The sequence below is a fragment of the Buteo buteo genome, chromosome 4 (assembly GCF_964188355.1).
Source record: "Buteo buteo chromosome 4, bButBut1.hap1.1, whole genome shotgun sequence".
Classification (NCBI taxonomy): Eukaryota; Metazoa; Chordata; class Aves; order Accipitriformes; family Accipitridae; genus Buteo; species Buteo buteo.
Window position 1 is genome coordinate 15,241,884 of NC_134174.1, and position 23,646 is coordinate 15,265,529.

A 23,646-nucleotide genomic window follows, 5' to 3' on the forward strand; every position below is an offset into this window, starting at 1 on the left:
ACGTCCCAAGTGGAGAAGGAGATCGTCCTTAACCTTGCAGTTCAGAGCACTTTACCGGCTAGCAGTAACAAAGGGAAATAAATAGGGCTTGTGACTTCACTGGTGGGATTGCAGGTCCGTTGAATAAAGAAAACAATCATAATGCAATGTTAATTGCTCCAAGGCATTAGTACAGCACTGTGTTTGGTTTTAAAAACTTGTGCAATATGTAATTGCCAGATAATTAACTACATGGATTAAAACCTGGTTCTTTCACTGATCTCAGAATGTTGATCATTGGGAGTCACCAATAAACATGACCACATCTAGCAGCGATGCCAAAGGGCTGAGGTCTTTTTGCCACAATTCAGTTTGTTCACTGGTGAACTAGACAATGACATGAAACTTCTGCTGATGAAGTCTGTGGAAGACGTAAATTGAAGGGTAATAAAGAGGGACAAAGACAGGTTACTGTTATGCAAACCTGACTCGCCTGGTCGCAGTCCCATGACATCCACTGGCAGGTAGCTAAATACCAACTTACACAACACCAGAGACAAGACACGCAGACTGTCTTGGCAAGCAGTAATTCAGAGACAGATTTAGGAGTAATCATAGATGATCATTTCAGCATAAGCTGCCAGTCAGGTGGTAGCTGAAAAGGCTGCTTACACAACCCTTTCACGTATAAGATGAAACTATCCAGAAGAAATAGGGCAAGAATCCCTGTATGCAGAGGTTGTGAAAGATCATAGCCTATGAAAGATCACTATTAGAATGTCTTTAGTCTTTATGGACATTTCCTTCTATAGATAGAATATATACATCTGTCTATTCATAGATAGATTTGCATCTTTGTGTCAGTAAAATATATATATATATATATGTACACATACTTATATGCACAGTATAATGCATGATCCCTGTATAGTCAGTATACGTAAAATACCAATTGCCAGTGCCCACTTCATGCCCAGCAAATATGCCAGGGGAACCTCAGCAGTTTCAATATACCTTCCTTTCAAGTATAGAGGTGACCAGGTTTATCTATGTATTTTTTCGGGACATGAGACATGTCCACAGAGTCTTGCATGGGGTTCTAAAACAAATGGCTCTTTACTCAGAAGTACTCTGGTATCTGGTTTAGTTCAGAGTCCCTTGTTGACTACAAGAACTTTTTTGGAGACCAAGGATGAGCACTTTGCAAACTAGGTTCTCTCTGCCTCTAGTCCACATCAAATTTGTTGTGAAGTGGCTAGTGAGGCTGTCTCTTTTATAATGCCCAGCTTTCCTGTTCATGCAAGTCCCTGAGAAGCATCACCAGGTGACAAGCCTCCCACAGGTTGGTCTGTCACTTGGTAACTGTTCCTCTTTAATTCAAACCTGAAGAGCAGATTTGTCCTAATGGCTAGCTGGTTTTCTTATCCCAAGGTACTCCACTGAAATAGATGACTGTCAACACACAAATAAGACTGTAGAATCTTGCCAGCATTGTGCCGTTCACCACTGAGAACTGTATTGCACCATGGCAAAGACAGCAGGAGAACAAGTATCAGTTTCAAAAATTCCCTGAGTTGTCTGGAGTCAGATTTTCCAAATTTTCAAAAGACTTTCGATCTTGTGGACAAAGGCACAGAAAGACCAAGGGACTGGATATTGAAGGTGGACAAACTTTTAAATTACAGTGGAAGGAATGAGTTTAAGCTCCTGGGGAAGACTCTGCATGACATGTGCAAGAGAAAGGCACTTTCTTTGAAGTCCTTTGAAAGAGTCAACAGGTGTGTGGATAAGGGACACCCTTCTAATATAATTTACTTTAATTTCAAAAAGGCATTCAACAAGGTTTCTATTCAAGTCTTGAAGGAAGCTAAGAAGGTTTGAGACATGAGGGGAGGTGCTTACATAGATACAACATTGATCAAAGATAGAAAACGGAGTAGGAAAAATACTCAGCTTTCACAGAGAGTGTGAAACTCCACTTAGTGATCTGTGCTGGAACTCATGCTACTCAACATGTTATTAAACAATCTAGAGAAGGATGAGTAAGTAGGTGACAGTTTGCTGGAGATGCTGAGTTACTCAGGGTAATAAAGATGGGAGCTGATTGTGAAGAACTGCAAAAGGACCTTATGAAACACAACAACTGCAAATTAAAATGGGAGATGAAATTCAGCATAAACAGATGTGTACAGGAAAAAATAATCCTAACCTCACGCATGAAGTGATGCATTATGATTCATCTACTACCGCTTAAATACAAATTCCAGGGGTTATAAAAAATAGCTTCATAAAAATGTCAGTACAAAGCTCAGTAGCACTAAAACCAACCAACCAACCAACCAACCAGAAACCCAGGCAATTCAAATGTTAGGCAAGAACAGAGATTGTAACACAGAGCTTTACCCCATTGTACGAAACTTACACATGGCTGCTTGGTGAGAGTGGTACTTTCCAAATTCCATGTGTTTTAAGAGAGTAGCGGATAAAGAGAGTGACTTCAAAAAGCAACAGAGACAGCCTTAGCCAACACGCATCTTGATATCCTTGCCTTTGCTGCAGTGTTATAACAACCATCTCAGTGACAGCATTTATGTCTTATCAATTGACGTGGGAAGGAATTATTATATACAATCGTATCACAACCTGCAAAGTCACTCCCTCTTCTCATGCTGGTTACAGCACACCACATATTCAATAACCATGAGTTCTTGTCTCAAAATGCCTTTGGGCAGCACCCCGTTGTAACAGCGAAGAAACTAATGAAACTCTTTCCAGGTCTTGCCTAATCCAGTACGGGCTGTGAAAGATAGACCAGGGATTCAACACATGCATGCTTTCTTGCAACAAAACAGCTATGGGAATAGTCTCCATGGCTATAAGCAGAGATGGAGTTGAATTAGGCTCACCCAGCCCATCAAAAATGCATTTTTTCCTTTGGGGTTTATCGTGGCAGCAGGATGGATTATTTCATACAGTGTTGGACTTTGCCAGCAGCAGATGCAAGACCCAACATTGTGGTCTCTATATACTTGAGTACTTTGTTGAGCTATTCTGTGTGCCAGTGCAGCCCCTCCGTCTGATGGAATTACCTGTGTGTAAACCATGTGGAATCTGGCTGGGACCGGTGACTCAAGAAGCAACTGCAGAAACCAGTCTAAAGTGTTTGAGTATTCAGCTGTGTTTTATTAATTACTATAAAGATTATACGTGTATGTTTCACTATATGGGTTTTTTTAAGGAAACCAGTTTTTAAGGGAACAAATTCTTAGTTTTGCCAGATTCTCACATGCCTATTAACATTTTCATGGTCACAACCAAGGACGTGAAAGCCAGCAAAGGGACAGCTTTCTCTTTTGGTTTTAGTGTGTGAATCTATTTGCTTTTGTCTGAAGGTGTAAAGATTGCAAAACCTTGTACAGAGGCGAAATCTTCCTTTTTATCTTCTGAGATTTATAGTTGCAATAACAGCAAATAATGGTCTTCAAGCAACAGTGCTGGAGGTGAAGCTGCAGAAACCACAGTGTGTGGGAAGAACAGTAGCTTTAATGAGGTTTGTCACTGGCATTTGGTTTAACAAGTAGCTACAAGCCTTGAAAAATGGATTAAGGTTAGACTGGGGCACATTAACAGACCACTGCTTTGTTATCACAGGGACACGGCTACACTCTGTTTTGGTTGAACAGCCTCAATGTTTTCACAGCAGATTACAGGATAGACTTGAACCTGCTCAGCTGAGACAGAAATCACAGGGAGGCACTCTCACCAGAGGGAGATTAGTTGTCATGCTCTGACCTTTCTGTGACTTACAGACATATCTCTACCCAAAGCCATTTCGCCCAGAGATTATCCTCTTAAATTGCTGGGGTATGTCATCCTTCTGACACATCCAACAACGAGCCACAATTCCTTATGCTTAATATAGGGTAGCATCTTTTGGAATAGGGAACACTTCCTTGAAAGGGAAGGCCATGCCAGCCTTGTTCTTTACAGCCAGAAAGCTGAGGAAACTGCATCCCAAACGCTCCGAGAAAACAGCTTTTTTCTTCTCCCTTTTGTGGGAAAGGGAAGGAAGTTTCAGACCGATGTTCTTCATTTTACCTTAGAAGATAAAAGGTTTAGAGTCTATATAGTTGGTTTGATGTGAGTGGGTATTACTTTTATTAATATTTTGGTGATATGAATCAGCCATTATAAGTTTCCTAATCTCCTTTTGTATAAAAGGGCTGATGTGAAAGCTTTAAATAGCTACACTAATAACCTAAACTAGTGACAAAGAAGTAAGAATGTCGAGCCCTCAGATCCTTCCATGCATTCTTATCTACCCACTTGAATTTCTTAAGTACTATAATTACAGAAAATTCTGAAGCCATTTTCAATAATTTATAATTAGCTGGCTACATACAATATGTTTATTTGACACAAGCATTGGAATAACTACAAAGAATCAGAGCCTCAGATCTCATAGACCAATATTAATCAATGAAGCATAAGAAAATGTAAGTAGTTACATATATTAGTAAATCAGAGTATGCTTGTGTAAATCTATCTAGTGATCTAGGAACAGCTTGAATTGGTTTAGATGCAATCTAAATTGCTGGAAAAAGGAGTTATACAACCCAAATTTTCTGATTTTTTGGCTCAAAGGTAAACAAACGATAAACTTGCCCTTCTACTTCAGAAGAGTTGTGTAAGAGGGAAGTAAAAACATTGCTGGAGGCATGATGGCTCCCTATCCGTCCTTAAGAGACCTCTCTGCTCCAGCCAGGAGTAGGAGAGAGGACAGCAATTCTGATTCCAGGAAGCCTCACCACTGAAAATGCTAGAAATTCTATTAAAAAAGCAGTTAGGAGTAGTCAGATAAAGATTAGTAAGGAAATGATATGGAACAAAATATGTTACTTGAGAAGAAGTACTCCCATATCCTTTGAATTGGTCCGGATTATGTTACAGCAGAAATCAGGGTACCTTTCTACAACATACTGTGCCACAGGAAAATACTTTTTGGAAATGCTGTATTGTTAAGTGCTTTTCATCCCTGACCATGAATTAAAAACAAAACATCTCCATATAACTGTCAAGGGTGTTTTAAAATCATTAACAAGGTCAGCTGTGCTACTAGTAAAATGGGAAAAAACCAAACATAACATCCATGGTTAACAACTGATTTCAGTCAGTGTGACTTTACAGAGCATCTTTCATCTCAGTATTTCCTTATTTCTGAGCATCAGGTTATTCAGAAGGCATACAGCTCTTCACATAAGGTGCCTCTACCCACCAGGCTTAAGACAAGAGGATCTCTGTCACTCAAGTGTTTACAAATTTCACAGAGAAGGTGTGCACCTACAGGACCCTAATGGGGCTCTCATGGACAAAAAAAGCCGTACGTGACCAGGCTGAGACACAATTACCATTGCTCAAACGCATCCTCAACAGGTCCTGCCTTCAGCAGCTCAGCACAGATACTATTTTACTTATTACAGTAGAATTGGAGGATGTAGGAAGAGACACATTTGTGAGTCCCTTGCCTTCTCCTGCACAGTCTGAGGCCTGGAATTTCCCTGCAGACTCCTTTGGGAGCCCACCGTGGCACGCTCACCGGTGGCAGTCGCTCTTAACTTGCATAAAGGCCGATTAGTGAGAAAAGCTGGAGTGCTGCAGCTGGAGGTTTTTACCAGCATGGAAAGGAGGAGGAATACACCTGCCTACCACTTAGGCTGTGCATGTTCTCTGTAAAGATCATGTAACAGAGACTTTGAATTCAAGTGCTAAAGGGCCATTACTGTAGGCTACAGGAGCCCCTTTCTTACATTATAGTGTGACCTGAAGGGACCAGCAACAAAGGACAATCAATAATCTTTACACTAGGTGCCTTACACACCCATACTAACAGCATCTCTGTTTGTAAGGTACACTCTGGAATTTAAAGTTACGTAGGAGTTAAAAGTGTAACAACTTCTAATTATGAAAATCCTGTCCAAAGGGACATGAGAGGTTCTCGCTGTTGAAGAGCTGACATTATTTTTTGACAGATACTGAAGTCAACTGAAGGCTGCAACATCTTTGGTTAATTTGCTTTTAAACAAGCATTTTTAGTGGCTTTAGAGGTAAAATTTAAATAATGAATCTTTGTTTGAGAAAGGATTATGTGAAATATAGAGAATAATTCCTTACATCAAATTCAATTACAAGCGGTTCATTTTTAAGCACAAACAGGCAAGAAGCTGAAGCACAGATGTGCTCGTGCCCCAAAACAACCAAAGCAAAAAAGCAAAGAGAGCCCACTTTCCCTTCTCTTCTCTAGACCTGAGCTGACTGTAAATTCAATCACTTAGCCACAAACTGCATGCAAGCCAACGGAGCAGCTCTCCTACGGAGGACCGTAAGGACAACACAGCTATGCTCTGGTCCGTGTTTGGCAACAAAGAGCACAGGAATGAAATCTGATGCCCAACATCACAACTTTAAGACACAGTCAAATGGCTATTATTTTCACTGCCAGAACTAAACTTTATTTCCATGTGTATTACATACTGGTATTTGATGCCAAGTACATTAAAATTACTTTAACAGAGGATTTAAGTGAGGAATATTTATTCTTCACTAAACAAGTTAAGAAGGAATGTAAAAACCTATAAGAAAAAAATCCGTTTAAGCTTTGTTTTGATTTTGGCAAACCAAACAGTTAAGTACTCTTCTGTTCTCTCCTCAGATCTTCCAAAGTACCAAAAAAAGCATCTTTTCATAGTCATGCAGCTGAAGAAAAAAATAGTCTTATAAAATCCATTTCTTATGCTAAATATGGTTACAAATAACAGTATTAAACACAAAACTCCCAATTCCTATTTTTAAATACAAATACTGTATTTATATTATGAAATGGGGATAATTAAAATATATCAATGACTACAAATCTAGTAATTTAAAGCAAACTTGAACATGCTGTTTGTTTTCATGTGGAAGAATTAGGACATTGTATGGTTCAAGCACTGCAGTAATTTCTGTCAACCCCTTGATGCCCAGAATGTCAAACCACCAAACACAGAGACATGTATTCAGGTCTGAATAGCACCAGGTGTTTTTCTTTTTCTTTTAAAGATATTAACATTTAATAAAATGAGTGATGTGACAACCTTCTGAAAGTGACATGCACAAGTAGACAATTTGCTTCAAGTCTCCAACTAATAAGCTAAAAGTTTTAGACAATACTGAACAATTACTAATGTGTTTCATGGTACACAAGAAAACAGTGCTTCCACAGTATATCCTCAGTTCTCAAGTACAAAAATATCAGTTATGGATAGTCAATAGTTATCAAAATTTTTTATTGGTACAGAATGAAAGCAGCATTTACTTTATTGTTTTTTAAACCATACATCATAAAATTCCCTAGTACACATGTGGAGGAGTGAAATAGGCTCTGTACTATTTACCTGCTACTGATCCTAGGTCCAGATTTAAAATCTTTCCTGGCCAAATACAAACAATATCATTAATAGCAAAGGGAAGGCAGTTCCTCAGTGTGAAAGGTCAGCATTTAGAGTCTTACTAAAGCACTATTTTTGAAACAATACATCACTTAAATGTATAATTACATACACTACAAGTGGAAAACAAGTTTTTATTAACAAGAACTATTGAGACTGGGCATAAACATCTTAACCACAAACCCTGGAAATATTATGGGTGCTTTGATGTGGCCCTTTTTGGTGAGAGAATAAGAACAATGAAGTATGGCTTTTCAGTCTTCCTTTAAAAGAACGGTTTATAAAATTTTGTAGGCTTAAATTATTTTAAAGTACCCCTAACAATTTTCTGTAACATCATTTACTAATTAGAAGCATTAATTACATCAGTATATTAAGCCATTGGTGGATAGTTGATCACCAGCATAACACAGGAGCCGTTCGCTTTTGCTGTTGTTTTTAAGTAAGGGAGGTACTTTTCTAGTGAGAGCCATCCTACAGTACTATCAAACATTTCAGAGGTTACTACATAGCTTCTCAAATAAAATCCTCAACAGTTTTGTTTTCCAGCAGATATTCAAATCAAGCATATGCAGAGAGCAAATACAATCAAGTGCAGACAGTTCAAAAGTATCTCTCAAACATATTGTTTTATAGTTACCCTCTGCAAAATAAAAGCCCCTCCTCACCTCAATGAGATAGGGCGAGAAGGGGAAACAGGTCTGCCATTCATGTAGGAGTTTGGCTAGCATAAAGTTTTATTAAAGTTGTTAACAAAAATAGTTAAACATTTTTACAATTTAACATCCAGTCTGACAAAAGGCAAATCAATGAAAAAAATACAAAAAAGTAAAAAAGTGCACTACCCAGTCCAGTATTTTGCTTTAAAGTCATGTCACTTACAGTATATGAAAAATAAACCCAGAAGTGTAATTACTTTAAAATACACCGCTTCCATATTTCAGTATTTTACACATATATTCTATAGTGGAAGAGGAGATCTCTTAAAAACTTTACTCTTAAAATATTGAGGTGCATATGCCAAGTGGGATAGACTTGGCAAGTTAAATTGCAGTAGAGAATCCTTTCAAATTTGGCATTTCATTTACATACCTTACCGTGCCAGCAAGGTCTGTAGTACCTAAACCTTCTAGTAAGAACAGTCATTTTCTTCAATGCAGATTTACTAATACAGACAACTACAAGAAACAGTGAGGTCAGCAATTCTATGGGTTCTTAAGTAGATACGAGTCCTGATTTAGTCATCAAATGGTACAATGTCACAATAAACTTTAAGGCCATGTTTTATTTGCTGATTAATGGACAAAAGGCAATGGATTTCCCCCCCCAAATATTTTCTTGAAAGTCTGTGCTCATAAAAATCATGAAAAGTTGGAAAGACTTAATTATTGAAACTTTAAATATATTTTACACAATCTTGTTTGTACAAAAATACAAGTTAAATATAAACATAAAGCAATCATGATAATTTTATGTAAATCCATTTTGTGATATTCTGTTATATATAAAAAAGTTTCTCAGCTCTGTCTCATTTGTGAAAAGATCAATACCAGATTGAATCACTACTGGCAAAGGGCCCTAAAAAGCACACTTTAGCATTAAATATGTTTTACAATGTAAGTACCATTTCCTGATTTCATCTTTTCTAAAGACTGGCAAAAGATAGGGCAGTATGTCCATAAACCAACAAATAATTTGGCTACAATGTCATAAAACACAAACACACAAATCTGTACAATAAACCCAGTAGCTATGCAGTACATACTTGTTACACACACACGTACACAGACATGGAATGAAACTTAGTGAGACGCCATTTCTAGTTCACTGTTCTTCAGCCTGGCATTTTGTCTTACTTCATCAAATGAATATGACTTTGTTACCTTTCCATTCTTAAATACTGTATGAAGGAGATCCTGCAAGAAATACCGCTGTTTTAGCAAGAGTGATTTGGCAAATGAACAAACAACATAGGTTACACAAACTCAAAAGCAAGCACCCAAATCAAGCCTGGTAAGACTAAAGCTTTAGACTGTTAAGATACTAAATTTTTACAGCTTCTTCTGACACCTTTCACTAATGGTTAGACAGAAGAAAGGATTTAGGCCATGCCGTGCACAGACAGAAGCTTTGTACTGAGTGGTCCTTACCTGTCCACATCTGGCCAAAGCCAAATACACACATGCTAAATATACCTTGCTAGAGCAGCTAGTAAGAAAGGCGACACTCAACCAATTAAATACAATTCAATTACAGAGGTTTAAATGAAATCTTTACTTCCTCTAGAGGAACTGTGAAAAAAAAAAAATTAAAAATTTTACAAATCTTTCTTCACAGTACCCTTTGTACATATATTTTTTAAAACAGCGTATCACGAAGTCCTTGCAAAGAACACACAAAGAGCAATAAGCACAGCTTTGTACAGAAAAGTTAGCACAAAAGCAATGTTGACCGGTTGCTCTGCTTGATCTATTGCAAGAACCTATGGCTTTAGGGAAATGGACCCACGAAAGAGTACATTTCCCTGCCATTTTCCAGGAAGCCCCAGAATCTGTACCACACAAATAACCCTCTCTAATATCCCAGGACAGAAAATTTTTTAATTAATTATTTCACCTGTCAAAAACGAAGGAACTATATATCACCTAATTTCAGAGCTAAAGTCTTGTGATTTGTTTTGAAGAGATTTCTCACCATTAGGTCCCTCCCTCTCTACATTATATATATATATATATATATACATGAATGTTCATCACAAACATATATACATGCAGATGTGTATATATAACTCGGAAAGTCTTTTTTCTTAGATCTTTGCATCCAGAGCACATTATCTACAGTGTACATACTTCAAGACAGAAAACAGACTGAGTTATCTCAGATCTCAGTTTTATGCTTACTGTTGCATAAAACAGTATGCCTAGTAGTACCTCTCTGCCTAGTAGCACCGAAATGTGCTTCTGTATACCAGAAAACTCAAGAAACTTCCAGCTTTTAAAGGCTGAAGTGTAATTTAATAACTTATTTTCAGTTCTCTTAATTCACGAAGAGACTCAACATGCAGTTAAACATTTAATTGCTTGCACACTGAGAACATAAGAAGTATTACACTGAAAGTCTGAGATTGGCATAAAGTTTGTGCTTATTTTACTGAAATAGCTTTTCATTTTACAATCGTGAAGAATTAACAGGGAAACTGAATTCCTGTTTTATATTTACCTCTTTGACAATTGGGCAACTACTCCACGTACAGAGCATTAACACCTGAAGGAACTATTTAAAAATCTCAGTAGGGAAGTAGAAACAAATTTAGTTACATCTGTCCCTCTCCCACCTCCAACTTAGGTCACTACTCAAATTGTGCAATATAGCCCACACAAAACTACTTGGCTAGCATATATTCTGCAACACTGACACATTAGTTTTGGGAAAAAGCAGCAATGTTCTCTTGTTTCTGGAGACAAACAAAAGAGAAAGATCCCTAATTGTAAAGCCTGAGCATTCTACTGGCATCCTAACATTCTGCTGTTACTGAATTTGGCACTGGGGACAATTCTGAGGTAGTAAGATGGGAGTTGAAAAAAAAAAAGTCAATCAAAAATAAATTCTGAAATTAAGTTATAACCTGCTTTTTCTTGGTCTATTTTTGCACCAAGGATGATGTAATACATTTTGGAATTCATACCTGTCCATACTCTTCAAGATCTCCCTTGCCTTCTTCAAGTGTCACATAATCTCCAGCAGGTGTCCTATGCAACGACAGTCGTCCTTTCTTTGACCTTTTGTTTGGATCGGCAACTGGATCCTTGAAGACATTTACCTAAAATGAAGAGAGTATTTTTTAAAAAGGAATGGGCTTTGTGGGGCTTGTGTACCTAATGCAGATGGTGGAACAGGAAATGTCAAACAGGTTTTCAAGTGGGGAGGCCTCTATTGAAAACATAATGTTAGAAGTTGTACCAAGACATACCCCGAGACCGTTGGTCACCACGTAACTACACTTGAAGGAACAGTTTAAGAGATCTCTGGTTAGTTTCTGCAACAAAGCTCCACCAGATCCAAAGGCAATATTCTCAATACTCCATTTATTCTTCTTCATTCCCTCCACAATCTAATAAGAAAAAGAAAATTATGATGGAGCATACTTTTAGGCCATACTATTTTTCCATAAAAATATTATTCTACTTAAACAAGATGCTTTTACAGACAATTAAACCAACTAACATTCAGTTTCCAGGAGATGTACATAACAACTCTGTCAATACTTGGCACGTTGTTGGCATTTTTATTTGTGATTGCAGCATGGCATAATTATAGAAAGCTTTTGCTGTAAAACTATTATCATGCCAGCATATATACTTCCCAAACTAGGGTAGCACAGTAATGCAATGCCCAGACAATCAGAGCTCTAAAGAAAATAGAAGATTTCACGGGAATATTGTAGAGCCTTCCATTTTCTCAGAATTATGGGAAGACCTCAAAGCATAGCTTATATCCTGACACAAAGCAGTCATCTTGCTCATCAACTCCAGAAAGTTATTACCCACTTTGACCAATGACTTCAAGAGAACAGTTCTCCTGAAAATCACATTGACTAGGATTAGGTTAGCAATTTCAAAGATGGGTAATGGAAACACATAAAGCTGTTCAAAAAGTTTGCTTTGCCACCTTCTCAGGCAAGTACAGATCAATGTGAACTGCACTGCTATCATCAGTCAAGTTAAAACTTACCATATCATTTCCCCCCACCCTCATTCTATCCAGACAAACTTGACATCCTCTAGCCTGGAGTAATGGGTGCTAGTTTAGTCATGCTCATAAACGGCCGAGATTTGTTTCCCTGACCCGTTACCCTTATGACAGCCTGAAATGAGGGTAATAGCTCCAATAAGAAAGTGTTTGAACTCCTACGTCCTAATCATTTTACTAACAAAAGTGCGCGAGAAAACTTCAGAGTGGGTGAAATGGCAAAATCCCATCCATCCAGAGAAAAGGCAAGTGAGAAGCAGAATGTAAGGACATAATCTATGGGGAACAGTGCAGAGTTTAAAAAATCAACATAATCGAAATCTGGCAATCTTTTGTGCAGTCTCAGCCCCCTGCATCAAAAAGAAATGCCAAAGTAACACTGAACAAGACTGTTTCAGGAGTTACTGTTGTCAAGCCATTTTTTTTAAGGGACAGCTAAGGCAAAATTAAAGTTTCATTCATTAGGGAAAAAAAAAGAAAAAGAAAAAGAGATAATTCCAACTTCAGACAGTGGCAAACGGGTAGCCAGTGTAAACAAAAGAGCATACTAGTATTTTTTTTATCCATTTAGTCACATGCAGACTGTCTCTTCACAGATACTCTCAGTCGGAATGCCTGACAAGAGGCCAGCCAACAGGAGGGGTAGACTGCAGAGCCATAACTTTTTGAGGGCATGCTCTCAACACCTTCCCACCACATTTTTAGCAGAGACTTCCCCAGCAGAGATCTCATCAGTGAGTTTCCATCATTTTAATGGTACCAGCTTACTCAGCCTCATCCAAGAAGCCAAGCAAAAAGAATCTCAGGTCCTACCACCATGACTTTCACTTAAGGGAACCCTTTGGAAGCTTTGTATCCTGAACAAATACCCCCTCAATATGTGACAATCCTGCGAATTTTAGCAGTGGTCATCATATCCTTTCAGACAGTGACCATGCACAAAAGGAATCTGTATTTTCAAGTGATTAGGTTCTCCTGGAAGCAGTTAAAAGGGGTACTCAGGGAGGATAAAGGATTAAAATTAATTAAATTCTCCCTTAAGCAACTCAGAAGTAACTGAAGACAAAGGAAGGGTAAGAAAAGGGATTTGGTATACCCTTTCCTTAAGCATAAGGCTTAACAGTACCATAAGAAACCAGACTTGACTGGGCCTGGATATGGACTCTGCTTATCTATGCTGTCTTTTGAAAAGGCAAGTATAGGTAAACTCCACCGAGACTCTAATCAAGTTCTGTCCAGATGCTGACCAAGCCTGAGCTAAGGTATTCTACTCCTTTCCTTATCCACTTTTATAGATCAGGTCTGACACTGAACTCCCTTGAACACGCCCACAAGATGTAGCACAAAATACCTGGTATAAACAACATCCTACCAAGGCACACGATGCTTAGACTTCACGTTCACCGATCCTTGTAGGTTAACAGATGCTAGTACAAGTACAGTATAGCTGGGCCATGGCCGCTTAACCTTCTTGCCTGGGTGAGAAGAAAGGTGAACCCTCTCTCAGCTAGTGTTCCTGCTCTCATTTGCAGGCAGTTTGCTCACGTTGTGCCACAGGCACAACTCCTCACTTACCTTGGGTGAAGAACTGGCTTCCACCTTTCCACTCTCTCCCAAGGAGTTTCCTTACTCTGACTAATCTTTGGCTAGTGAGGGGTGGAAGGAAAGGGACATCGAGACTAAGTTGAAAGACAGCTCTGACTGTATCAGTGACGTACAGCAGAGACCCATCCTTAGGTATGGGGAAGAGATGGCAAGCAGCAGCAGTAACAGGGAAGAAGAAAAGGGGGAGATCTGAAATGACTAAGCCCCCCCCCAGGAAAGCAATACAGAAGAATTTCTTGTCTCACACTTTCAAACCTATGCAGGGAGAACAGTTCAGATGTCAAGGTTCTGACCAGCTTCCTCTGACCATTATGAGCATGATTAATGCATCAACTGTGACTCCAGATTAGAGGATTTTCTTTGAATAAAAATTTAAAAGACATCTGGAAATTGAATGTTCAAAGAAAATCCTTTGAAAGTGTAGTATATTGTGGAGTTAGCAGATTGGAATGATTTTAAAAAGTGAAAATGCTAGAAGAAAGTCAGAAAAGGTTCCTTACCTGTTCTACCAGCATCCCCTATTAAAACAAAGAATTTTAAAATCCAGTTTATATTCCGAGTTGTTTTCTATATTGTTGTTTCAGCTAGTTTGGATAGTTAAATAAGATTGATTGGTCATTACTCATTCTAGATTCTCCTATGGTACCCATTACCTTCCACCTGATCCATAACAATAAATCATGCCTAGAATCTAAGACTGATATGGAGTAATTAGAATAATGACTTGCATAGGCTATGAGAGGGGGAAAAAAAGATGGTCACAATAATATATTTATATTTGTTCATGTAAGCTCCTTTTTGAAAAGGATGAATTATACTTGAGGGTTGTGTGGGGTTTTTGTCTGGTTTTTGTTTTTTTTTTTTTCTTTAAATGGCAAGCTATTACCCAGTCTTCCAAAAGTCAGCATGGTAACCTTGGTTTTGCTAGCATAAGAGGATAAAGAGATCCATGAAATTTAAACATGACTAAAATTAGGCTGCAAGATCATTGTCTTTTTGCTCCAACATAACTTGCTGCTGTCAAATCAGAAGTGTCTCTTTCCCTCCTGCCTGCTTCTTCCAGCTGAAAACAACAGTTTATTTTCTCTCCTGTATTGTGCTCGTGAGTACTGGCCCCTTTTTGGGGTCAATGTAATTCACTAAACCACAAATTTGATCACTTTTGGCTGAGTTAGTTTGCTGCTACATGTGCAGGCTAAATTACTTTAGTGACCAGCACGGTTCAATGACCAAAGCTGACACAAGGTGCGCAGCAAGCTTACAGAGTGAGATGAGGAGGCGGCCACCAGGCAGCAGTGAGTTAGGTCTGCTCTGTATGTCTTGTGGAACTGGATCTTCAGCTCTCTTCTACTGTGTATTACAGGTAGACTGTTCCTCATCATCAGTTACAGTCTGATGAGGAAAATATGTAAACAGGCAGATCATCTGAACAAAGACTTGCTCCTTCTGCCTCTTAGCCTCTCCCATTAGCTGCTGAAATTATTTTCCTGCTCTATTTAGAACTTAGAAAGCAGTGCATTTCTTCCTCTAATGTAAAGATTTTAAATACTAGTTTTAATATTTTGATTACTGTTGATGCTATGAGCATCCTTGAATTTTGTCCAGTATTACTTTCAGAAAGGAACCTTTGAGTTCCTTACAAGAAAGAATTCATAGTCCAATTTCTTTCCCATCATGACTCATGAAAATCTCAACCACAACATACTTTGCCTAACACAGGCATCAGTTCTGTCAAATGGTTGTCAAGAACAAGCAGAGGTTTATTTAAAAAAAAAAAAAAAAAGAAAAGAAAAAAAAGAAAAAAGAGTCTCTTCCCCTAGTATTTAATGATAAGACTTTCTTTCCAGCTATTAACCTCTCATGCTTGTCTGTTAAGCACATTAGCACAGTTGTATATTCTCAAAAAGCCACATGGGACAAAAAAAAAGATGAAGTAAAATAAAATTTGCTTTAAAGGCTATTGGATGAGGAACAAAACTGTAGTGCGTGACTGCACTACAATTGGCATATCAGGTAAAAATCTCAATGTTAACTGCTCTCTAAGGATTTGTGTGACAAATTTGAGTTCTGTCTTTGAGGTTCACATTATGTGCCCACGTTAGATATGCAGATAGTTTCAGACTAACTAAAAAACAAGCCTGATGTCTCTCTTACTCCTAATTTTGAAAAGCAAAATTTAAATTAAATTTATCCAACTTATTTCTGTTTCTGAACTTGAATACAGCTGAAGATTAATGATCCAGGACAAAGCTGATAAAGTCAAGTCCTCCTCCTTTTACATGCCCCTCATCATCTGTAGTTACTGCAGCCTGTACCTTTGTAAACACATTATATTGTTTAGTATCTCCATCTAGTCAATAGTGGTGAATTTGTAACTAGTTTCAAGCACACAGCATCTACTAAATAACCAATTTTTGTTTTGATGAAATTGCACTTTTGACTCAGACTACAGTCTAATCTGTTATACATATTTTCAGGGCTTTCAACAATCCTTATTCCACTAGTTGCCAAATCAATGAACTCACTTCCCTTACCCTTGTTTTTAAAAAGTCTCCTTCAGAACTACACCTTCAATATTTGAGTGCAAGCACACTTCAGATGGTACATAACTAATGAGCCAAACCAGTTAATTACTACTATTGATATAGCATAGCAATCAAGCAGTGTGCCTTAGATATCAACGGAAGGACCAAACACTGCCAGACATTGATCTGAATTAGACTTGACAAGCAGGATGAAAGCAAACAAAAGGAGAGACAGTGGGAGGAGAAGGGTTACAACAGAGGGATTAGGAAGTGCCTTTTAGTTTTTTTATGCATCTTAATAATTCCCTGTGGAGTTTTAATGAATTTGTTTTACGCATTAGGATATCGCTGCCAGTGTCTGGAATGAAGGGCAGGGTGGGGTCAGCAGTCTCTGCTGCAATATCTGACGAGTCATAACAGAGTCCAGATTAAATATCAACATTGCCACTGTCACCCTGACACATGAACAGGATCTCCTACCTCTTGCAATGTGTTGATATCCACACCATCCCCTTGAATAACTCTGAGATATGGTGGCAGCAACTTGTAGCCTTTTGAGTTCTCTGTAATGGGGAACTTCTTCCCTAAGATCTCCAAGACCTATTGAAAAGAGAAGGGAGACAGTTCAAAATAAAAATAAAAACCTGCCATTCCAATAAAGAAACAATTTCCACATTTGAGTCATGGCCTCTCTCCCAAAAAAAAAGAAGAATCCATAAATATACCCACATATCCTGGTCTAGATCTATCCACATTAGGCACACAAACAAAAAGCATGCCAGCCGTTGTGGTGGAAGCCACTAGATTAAAGCAGTCACAGACCATTTGGCCTTTATGAACTTGTACCCAAAAGCTAATCAGAACCATGTTTCCTTCCCTTCTTTCTTTGGTTGCTGCAAGTTTTTGCTATTAAATGTGCAATTGAAGATTTTACTCTTCTTTTGACCTCCCTTAAGATGGTGGATGAGGCTTTCAGTTTTCTACAATTTTGTAAGCCATCAATAATTAAAATGAAACACTTCAGTTAGGAGTTTTTCTTATCAGCTCTGATAAAGATTATTCAAAGTTCCTATTTGTGATATGTCACTTATCCCAAAGGAAAAAAAAAAAGTGTTAAAACTGTATGGATCTAATTTGATAGAGTACCAACATAACTAAAGTCTGCCCTACTCTTCCTCATTAAAACAGTACTGACAGCTACTCAAATTCAGAGGTATCAACAGCTTTTATTATAGAACTGCAACAATCATTATGCTCTGTTAAGAGCTACAAGGCAAGACACATTTTTCAACTTGGAGGTCGTGTGCCACTGACTTAAATGCATGTCTTACAAAAGGCAGAATAATGCTAAACATGCAGCATAAACCAGTGCATTACATTAATACAGGACATCAACATACCTAAACTTGGTGGTAAGAAGTCTTATTGGCCTGGCATTTATTAACACTCAAGTTAATAACAAATAAAATAGGAAACAAGTGATGAAAGTTTCTCTTTATAGAATCATTCCAGCATTATTAGGCCAGCAAAACTGGTAACTGTTGTAAAAGCTTCAAGATCAGGTTTGATGAAAAAGATTAAACTATTCAGACTGCAAAAGAGTTTCCATATCTATATTGAGATGAGATAAATGTTTACATTTTTCATAGGTCCAAATTATCCAGCATCAACTACATACCATGCATACCAAGTTAGAGCATTATGTTTCCTATGTTTGTTAGCTGGTTATTACAAGACAAACAATTGCCCTTCCCAACCTTGTTTACGAATGACTTGAAGAAAGTATTACCTTTAAAACAGTGTCAAGGGGATTCCCAGAATCTGGTCTAATAATAAGCGGTGCCTCTGGACTTCGGGCTTCAATTATATGCCTTAAGTCATCACCCCATATTTTTTCACAAGCATTGTAAATGTCGTAGCTGTCACTAACCACAGATACAGGCACTGAAGAAAACTGTGTCACTATGTGTTCAAAAGCATCTTTTTCATGATCTTTCCCCCAAGCTGTTATTGTACTGTAAATTCAATTGAAAAATCCATATTAGAACAGCATTTATATATGTTAAATCACACATTCTATATTTCCTACCAGCAACAGTTCAAGATAATGATAGGCAATATGATTGCAAGACAGCATAAACTATGTGTTTATCAGCTCTGTGTTGCATGGATAGTAAATATACCATATACTAAATAAACAGCACCCTGGATTTATCTTTGGCAACTCAGACAAACACTTGACACATTAAACTTCTTTCACATGTAAATGTGAATTTTTATTTTTTTTTTAAACATTTGTGAGAGAGTTTCTCTTTTAAATCTGAAAATCAGACAGTTAGGGAACTACAGATCCAAGAACAGAACATCTGCTCTGGCAGCTTCAGACTACAAAATGGGAAGTAGAGAACTAGCAGCTTATGTTAGAAAAATCTTAGAAGAAAACACATCTATTTTCTTTGTTAATAGTGATAGAAAACCATTATGCTCACTCATACAAACATTCTTCTAGAGGAACCTCAGGGCATTACCCTTGGTACAAGGGTACAGCCAAGCACATAAAACAGAGTTGCTCAGAGAGGTAATAAGTTACTGAATGTCAATTGATCTGCAGTAGCTGTTCTGTATGTAGCTGTCACTGACTTTAGTAACTTGCGTGTGAACACCAAATAACGCTCTCATGCAAAGCATAGGTGTGCAGTAAGAGCTAGTGGGCATTGAATTTTTACCGTAAAATGCTATCATTAAGTACTGTGTAGACAAGCCCCAGATCACAGTAGTGAAGATAAAAAACAAAATTTGTTTCAGAGGAGTGGGGCAGTCCGAGGAACAACCCTGGTGGAGTGCCAGAGGCAAGCATCACACTCACAACACAACCTCGCATCGCAGGTTGTGGAACAGTAGAACAATTCTGGAAAGATTCAGGTCTCTTGCATGAAACCCTTTTCGTGTATTAACTTGGAAGGGGTGACTGCAGCCTGTATTTGGCAATAAGAACTTAACTAGGGCAGTTTAAGCTGTCTGCTCTCATCCCACTACTTCAATATGCTGTGCAAAAGATGCTTGTTCTCTGACTCTGTGTGTTTGCTTCCATTACAATAAGTTTTATAGTTGCTTGGGCCATCATTTTTGGATTTAACTGTGGTATTAAGCTAAGATGTTTCAGACAAACTTTGTCTACTGATAGAGCAGGAGTTCTAGAACAGCACTACAGCAATGGTCCAGAAAGTTATATGAAGCAGTGTTCCTTTAAAGATGATCACTATGATCAGCCTACGAGGACTATTCATGTAAGCCTTTCTATTATCTGTCTTGCAATCCTAAGTGAAAATATTCACTACTTAAAAGCACCAGATTTTGTACTAGATAAGACAATAACCAACCATTCCTTCCTTTATATTCTGCTCATTTCAGTATGCAGACATGCAAGTGAAATCCAAGGATTTGCATTCACTCCTGACCTTGTACAGGATTTGGATATAAAAAATGAGAGCGCCTATTTGAGATCAGTTCCTTACTCTCAAAAAACTCATTCACAATTCTTAGTGAGAGATCAAGGATTTACCATTGGGTGAATTAGTTATACTGATGGGAAGCTTTAGAGCAACTGCCTCTTCTGGAGGAAGAACGTGTTCTGGGAGAGTCCAGAATTGCAACTTACATGGTTTTCCATTTTAAGATTTTATCTTTAAAACAAAATTTAAAGTTCATAATGTGAATCCTCAATATCTACTTTAACCTGCAAGCCTTCAAGTCCATTCTAAAAAGAATCATCCAAATTTACTTAGATGCTGATAAGAAGATTATAGTTAAAAACATTTAAAACACATTTATAGTTAAGAACAACCATGCCACTGTTGTGCCCCTAGAACATACAGAGGCATCAGTATTGAACTGCAGCCTCAACAGCTGGATCAGTCATGGCTAATACTATATAAGTGAAACAGCTTAATATTTCTGGATACAAAGATGGATAAGAAAAAACTACATTTTATTAAACTATATTTAAAAAGGCTTCAATAGCCCAATATCTTACCTGTGTTCAGCAGCTGGAACAGAATATCCTGGAACTGGGTCTTTTGTACCGTAGTACTTTTTAATTAACGCAATTCCTGCTACAGTATCTGTTCCTTTGAAGTTCACCAAATGAGCTGAAGCTCCTATTCCTGCAGTCTGAAAAAGATACAACTTCCAGTTGCCACGCCAAATATAGAAGCCTAAATCCAGTCACCGCCTAGCACTAGTTTGTAACAGCAAAACTCTGACTTGGTTCCCGTTTCACCAATACCCTCTGCATGCATTTACACAGGAAAGACAGCTTCCATACAGAAAAAAGCTCTCCTGGACTAGTGCTAACAGTTCAGACACATACCCACCCCAGATCTCTCCCCTCCACAATAAGTCCAAACACAGTGCTCTATGCGTTCACAATTTCACTGCTGAACTGGGACACAACTGTTAACAGATACATGCTACAATCCGTTATAGTTAAGAACAATTAGACTTCTCAAATCATTAGCCAAGTAGCATTACCTCTTGTGAAGAAACTCCTCTGTAGCCGAAGTCATGCAGTTTATACTCCAGTCCTTCTAAGCTGCCAGAAGTCTCTAGCAAATATTTGGCCAAAATCTTTTTCTGCTCTCTAGAGTTTGTAGCCACTGTGATTGGATACCATGACTGCACAAGAATAGTCTAAAACAAAACCCATCACATTATTAGGTTTACATTTGCTTAGGACTTAAAAATCCCCACTTGGCTTTTAATCAATCAATCAGGCACAAAAAGGTCTATTTATTTTCATCACCCATTCAGAAAGTCCTGATGCCTCCAGCAGTTTGCTTTAGGGCTAAAGTAATTAGCCTTTACAATACCTTTATAAGGTAGGCCAGGTATTGACTATCTCAGGAGTTTTCACTCCCAAGCTAGAGACACATGATTCCCCCCCAACCTCTTTTCCTTGTGGATGAAAGTACTGTTGTGAATTTCCTGTAAAATTATTACAATCTCTTGCCAGGCAGTGGGAAAAGGTCTGTGTGAGAGCACTAAAAAAAGAAACCAGGCTTACTTAAAGCAGAAAATGAAAGCTGCCAGAGAGTCCCCTTAAAGCAATATGGGATTCAGCCTTTAATTTAAGTGCATTAATATTTACTTAGAAAAAACACGTTAACTTTCCAAAACTGACCTCAATCCAATTTGTGAGCCAGTAGCACTCCGGATCTGTGTTTTCTACTGTGAAAAGAACATTTCCTCTGGGAATTACAGAGCCCTCAGGAACAGCCTTTATTTCTATAGGAAGATGGCCATCATATTTCTGTGTAAGAAACAGTAATATTGTTAGATGACAGGAAAGATTAGGACCTACCTCTCCTTTATTTTACTGCAATGGATAAAATTCAGTCTATGAGTTTACTGATAAAGCTTTTTTCTTAATTTCTTTCAACTCTAAAAATAACTTGGTTTGTTTGTACACCCACCCACCAGCCCAAATAAATAAAAAAATCTGCATTTATCAAAAAAGGAGGAAAATCCTGTAACCTAAAAAATAGTCTCCTTATCAAACCAAACGATGGTTATCAGTTGTATTCCTTGTGCAAATTGAGTCAGGAAGGCTTAAATATTCTGTAAGTTCTACTCACAGAACAAGAAATGTTTGCTACTCAGTTTTCTTCAGTGCTTTCACATGAAGTAAGCTAAAAAAAGTTTAGCTATTACCTAGGCCTTCAAAAAAATCCCTAGTTTTGCTTAGTATAGATGTGTGCTTTGTTAATTTATTACAGCAGGATCCATTTAATATGTATTTTAAATAATATTTTATCATCTCAATTATTCACTAAACATGAAATCTAATCTTAAAGTGTCATTCTTTTGTCAAATTCAGTCTTTCATCCCTGAAGGACTAAAAATTGTGTGAAATATGCCTTTTGAAAAAGAGCAAGTTGCAATCAGCAACTCTAAAAGAGTAATTACAACTTTCTGACAGAGCTCTGCAAGCTGAACTGATAATAGTTAAAATGTTTTGTATATTAATGTTTTTTGACAGAAAGCTTCTCATGAGATATTCTTTAAAGGCAACAAAAATTGCATTAATTCAGAGGGGGGGATGCAGGAAGGCTTCTTTTGACTAAACCAAAATTGAACAGAATTAGTTAAACCACATTAAAACTCAGTGTGGAGAGACATGCAGCATTGAAAGTGTATTAGTTCAGTTTAGCCAAAGAGGGATCAAGATTACTTTAAATACAGATGAGAGCAGTTCACAATGTATAATGTAGCTTAAACAAAAATATGGATTGAATTCATATCTGTAGTTATTTGAAATGGATGCAAGTCCTCTACAGACCTCTCCGTAACTCCCTCTTAGAAAACAGTGGTTTTATTTACCTTGCTGTCATTTGCAAGATTTAGTTGAAATTTACTTTTTTCTTGCACACCTTATGGTCCACCCTGGTTGCAAGATGACATCCAGACATATTCACAGACAGATGCCACCATAAAATACAGTCAGGGTATCCAGGGAAAATTAAATGCAAAGAACTACAAATTGTGTTTTCAAGCGCCAAAAATATCCATTCACTAGAACCCACAATGAAACTTAGCTTTTAATTAATCTGCAGAGATTAGAACAGCTCTGATGAATGCTATTAGTCTGAATCTGCTGCTTTTACTAAGAAGAGATGTTTGCAATTACTTGAAGACTGACACCTTTTTAAACAAAAGGGGAAGAGGATAATTGTGGAAGGACTTAATTTGGAAGTATTTGTATGTCAGAAGTGCTCAAGCCTTGTATTTCATAATAAAGTTCAATGTAAGTAGCTCTGAAAAATTTAGGAAACAATGGAACAAAAGATGTATTTTCTGGAACTATTTACACACACAGGAAGTTGTAATGGTTTCTGCATTAGAATAAAAATGGTTATGATTAGTTACAGATAGCAATGTAAATGATGCAGGCAACCACTAAGCACTATATTACATATGGAGACTTGCCAACAAGCCCCCACTTACATAGCTGGCTGACGGCAGCCATAAATCCTTATTACCTGCAAAGCCGTATTTGGCATCTGAAAGGATGAAAATCACTTTTCTCTAAGGAACTGCAATTATATGATTATTCTTTGACAGCTGCTACTCCCTGTACACTGAACATAAAAAGCTAAACTTATCCAGTCTTTACTATCATGGTGTCCTGGTTTCAGCTGGGATAGAGTTAATTTTCTTTCTAGTAGCTGGTATAGTGTTATGTTTTGGATTTAGTAGGAGAATAATGTTGATAGCAACAACTAAAAACATCAGTGTGTTAAGTAGTG

The 23,646-nt window shown here is 37.7% G+C and overlaps 1 protein-coding gene across 1 annotated transcript in view; it reads right to left on the reverse strand.

Annotated features, from left to right (window-relative positions):
* Nucleotides 1-6,462: 6,462 nt before the first annotated feature.
* The window catches only part of NAMPT (nicotinamide phosphoribosyltransferase), a 30,446-nt gene continuing 13,262 nt past the window's right edge, over nucleotides 6,463-23,646 (reverse strand). Inside the window, exons 4-11 of the mRNA XM_075024847.1 lie at nucleotides 21,522-21,650; nucleotides 20,873-21,031; nucleotides 20,376-20,512; nucleotides 18,132-18,357; nucleotides 16,823-16,942; nucleotides 11,434-11,574; nucleotides 11,149-11,283; nucleotides 6,463-9,379 (exon numbers count right to left, since the gene is read on the reverse strand). Of these exons, the coding sequence (XP_074880948.1) occupies nucleotides 9,266-9,379; nucleotides 11,149-11,283; nucleotides 11,434-11,574; nucleotides 16,823-16,942; nucleotides 18,132-18,357; nucleotides 20,376-20,512; nucleotides 20,873-21,031; nucleotides 21,522-21,650 (1,161 nt within the window). The 3' untranslated portion in view covers nucleotides 6,463-9,265. The remainder of the gene's footprint in view (nucleotides 9,380-11,148; nucleotides 11,284-11,433; nucleotides 11,575-16,822; nucleotides 16,943-18,131; nucleotides 18,358-20,375; nucleotides 20,513-20,872; nucleotides 21,032-21,521; nucleotides 21,651-23,646) is intronic.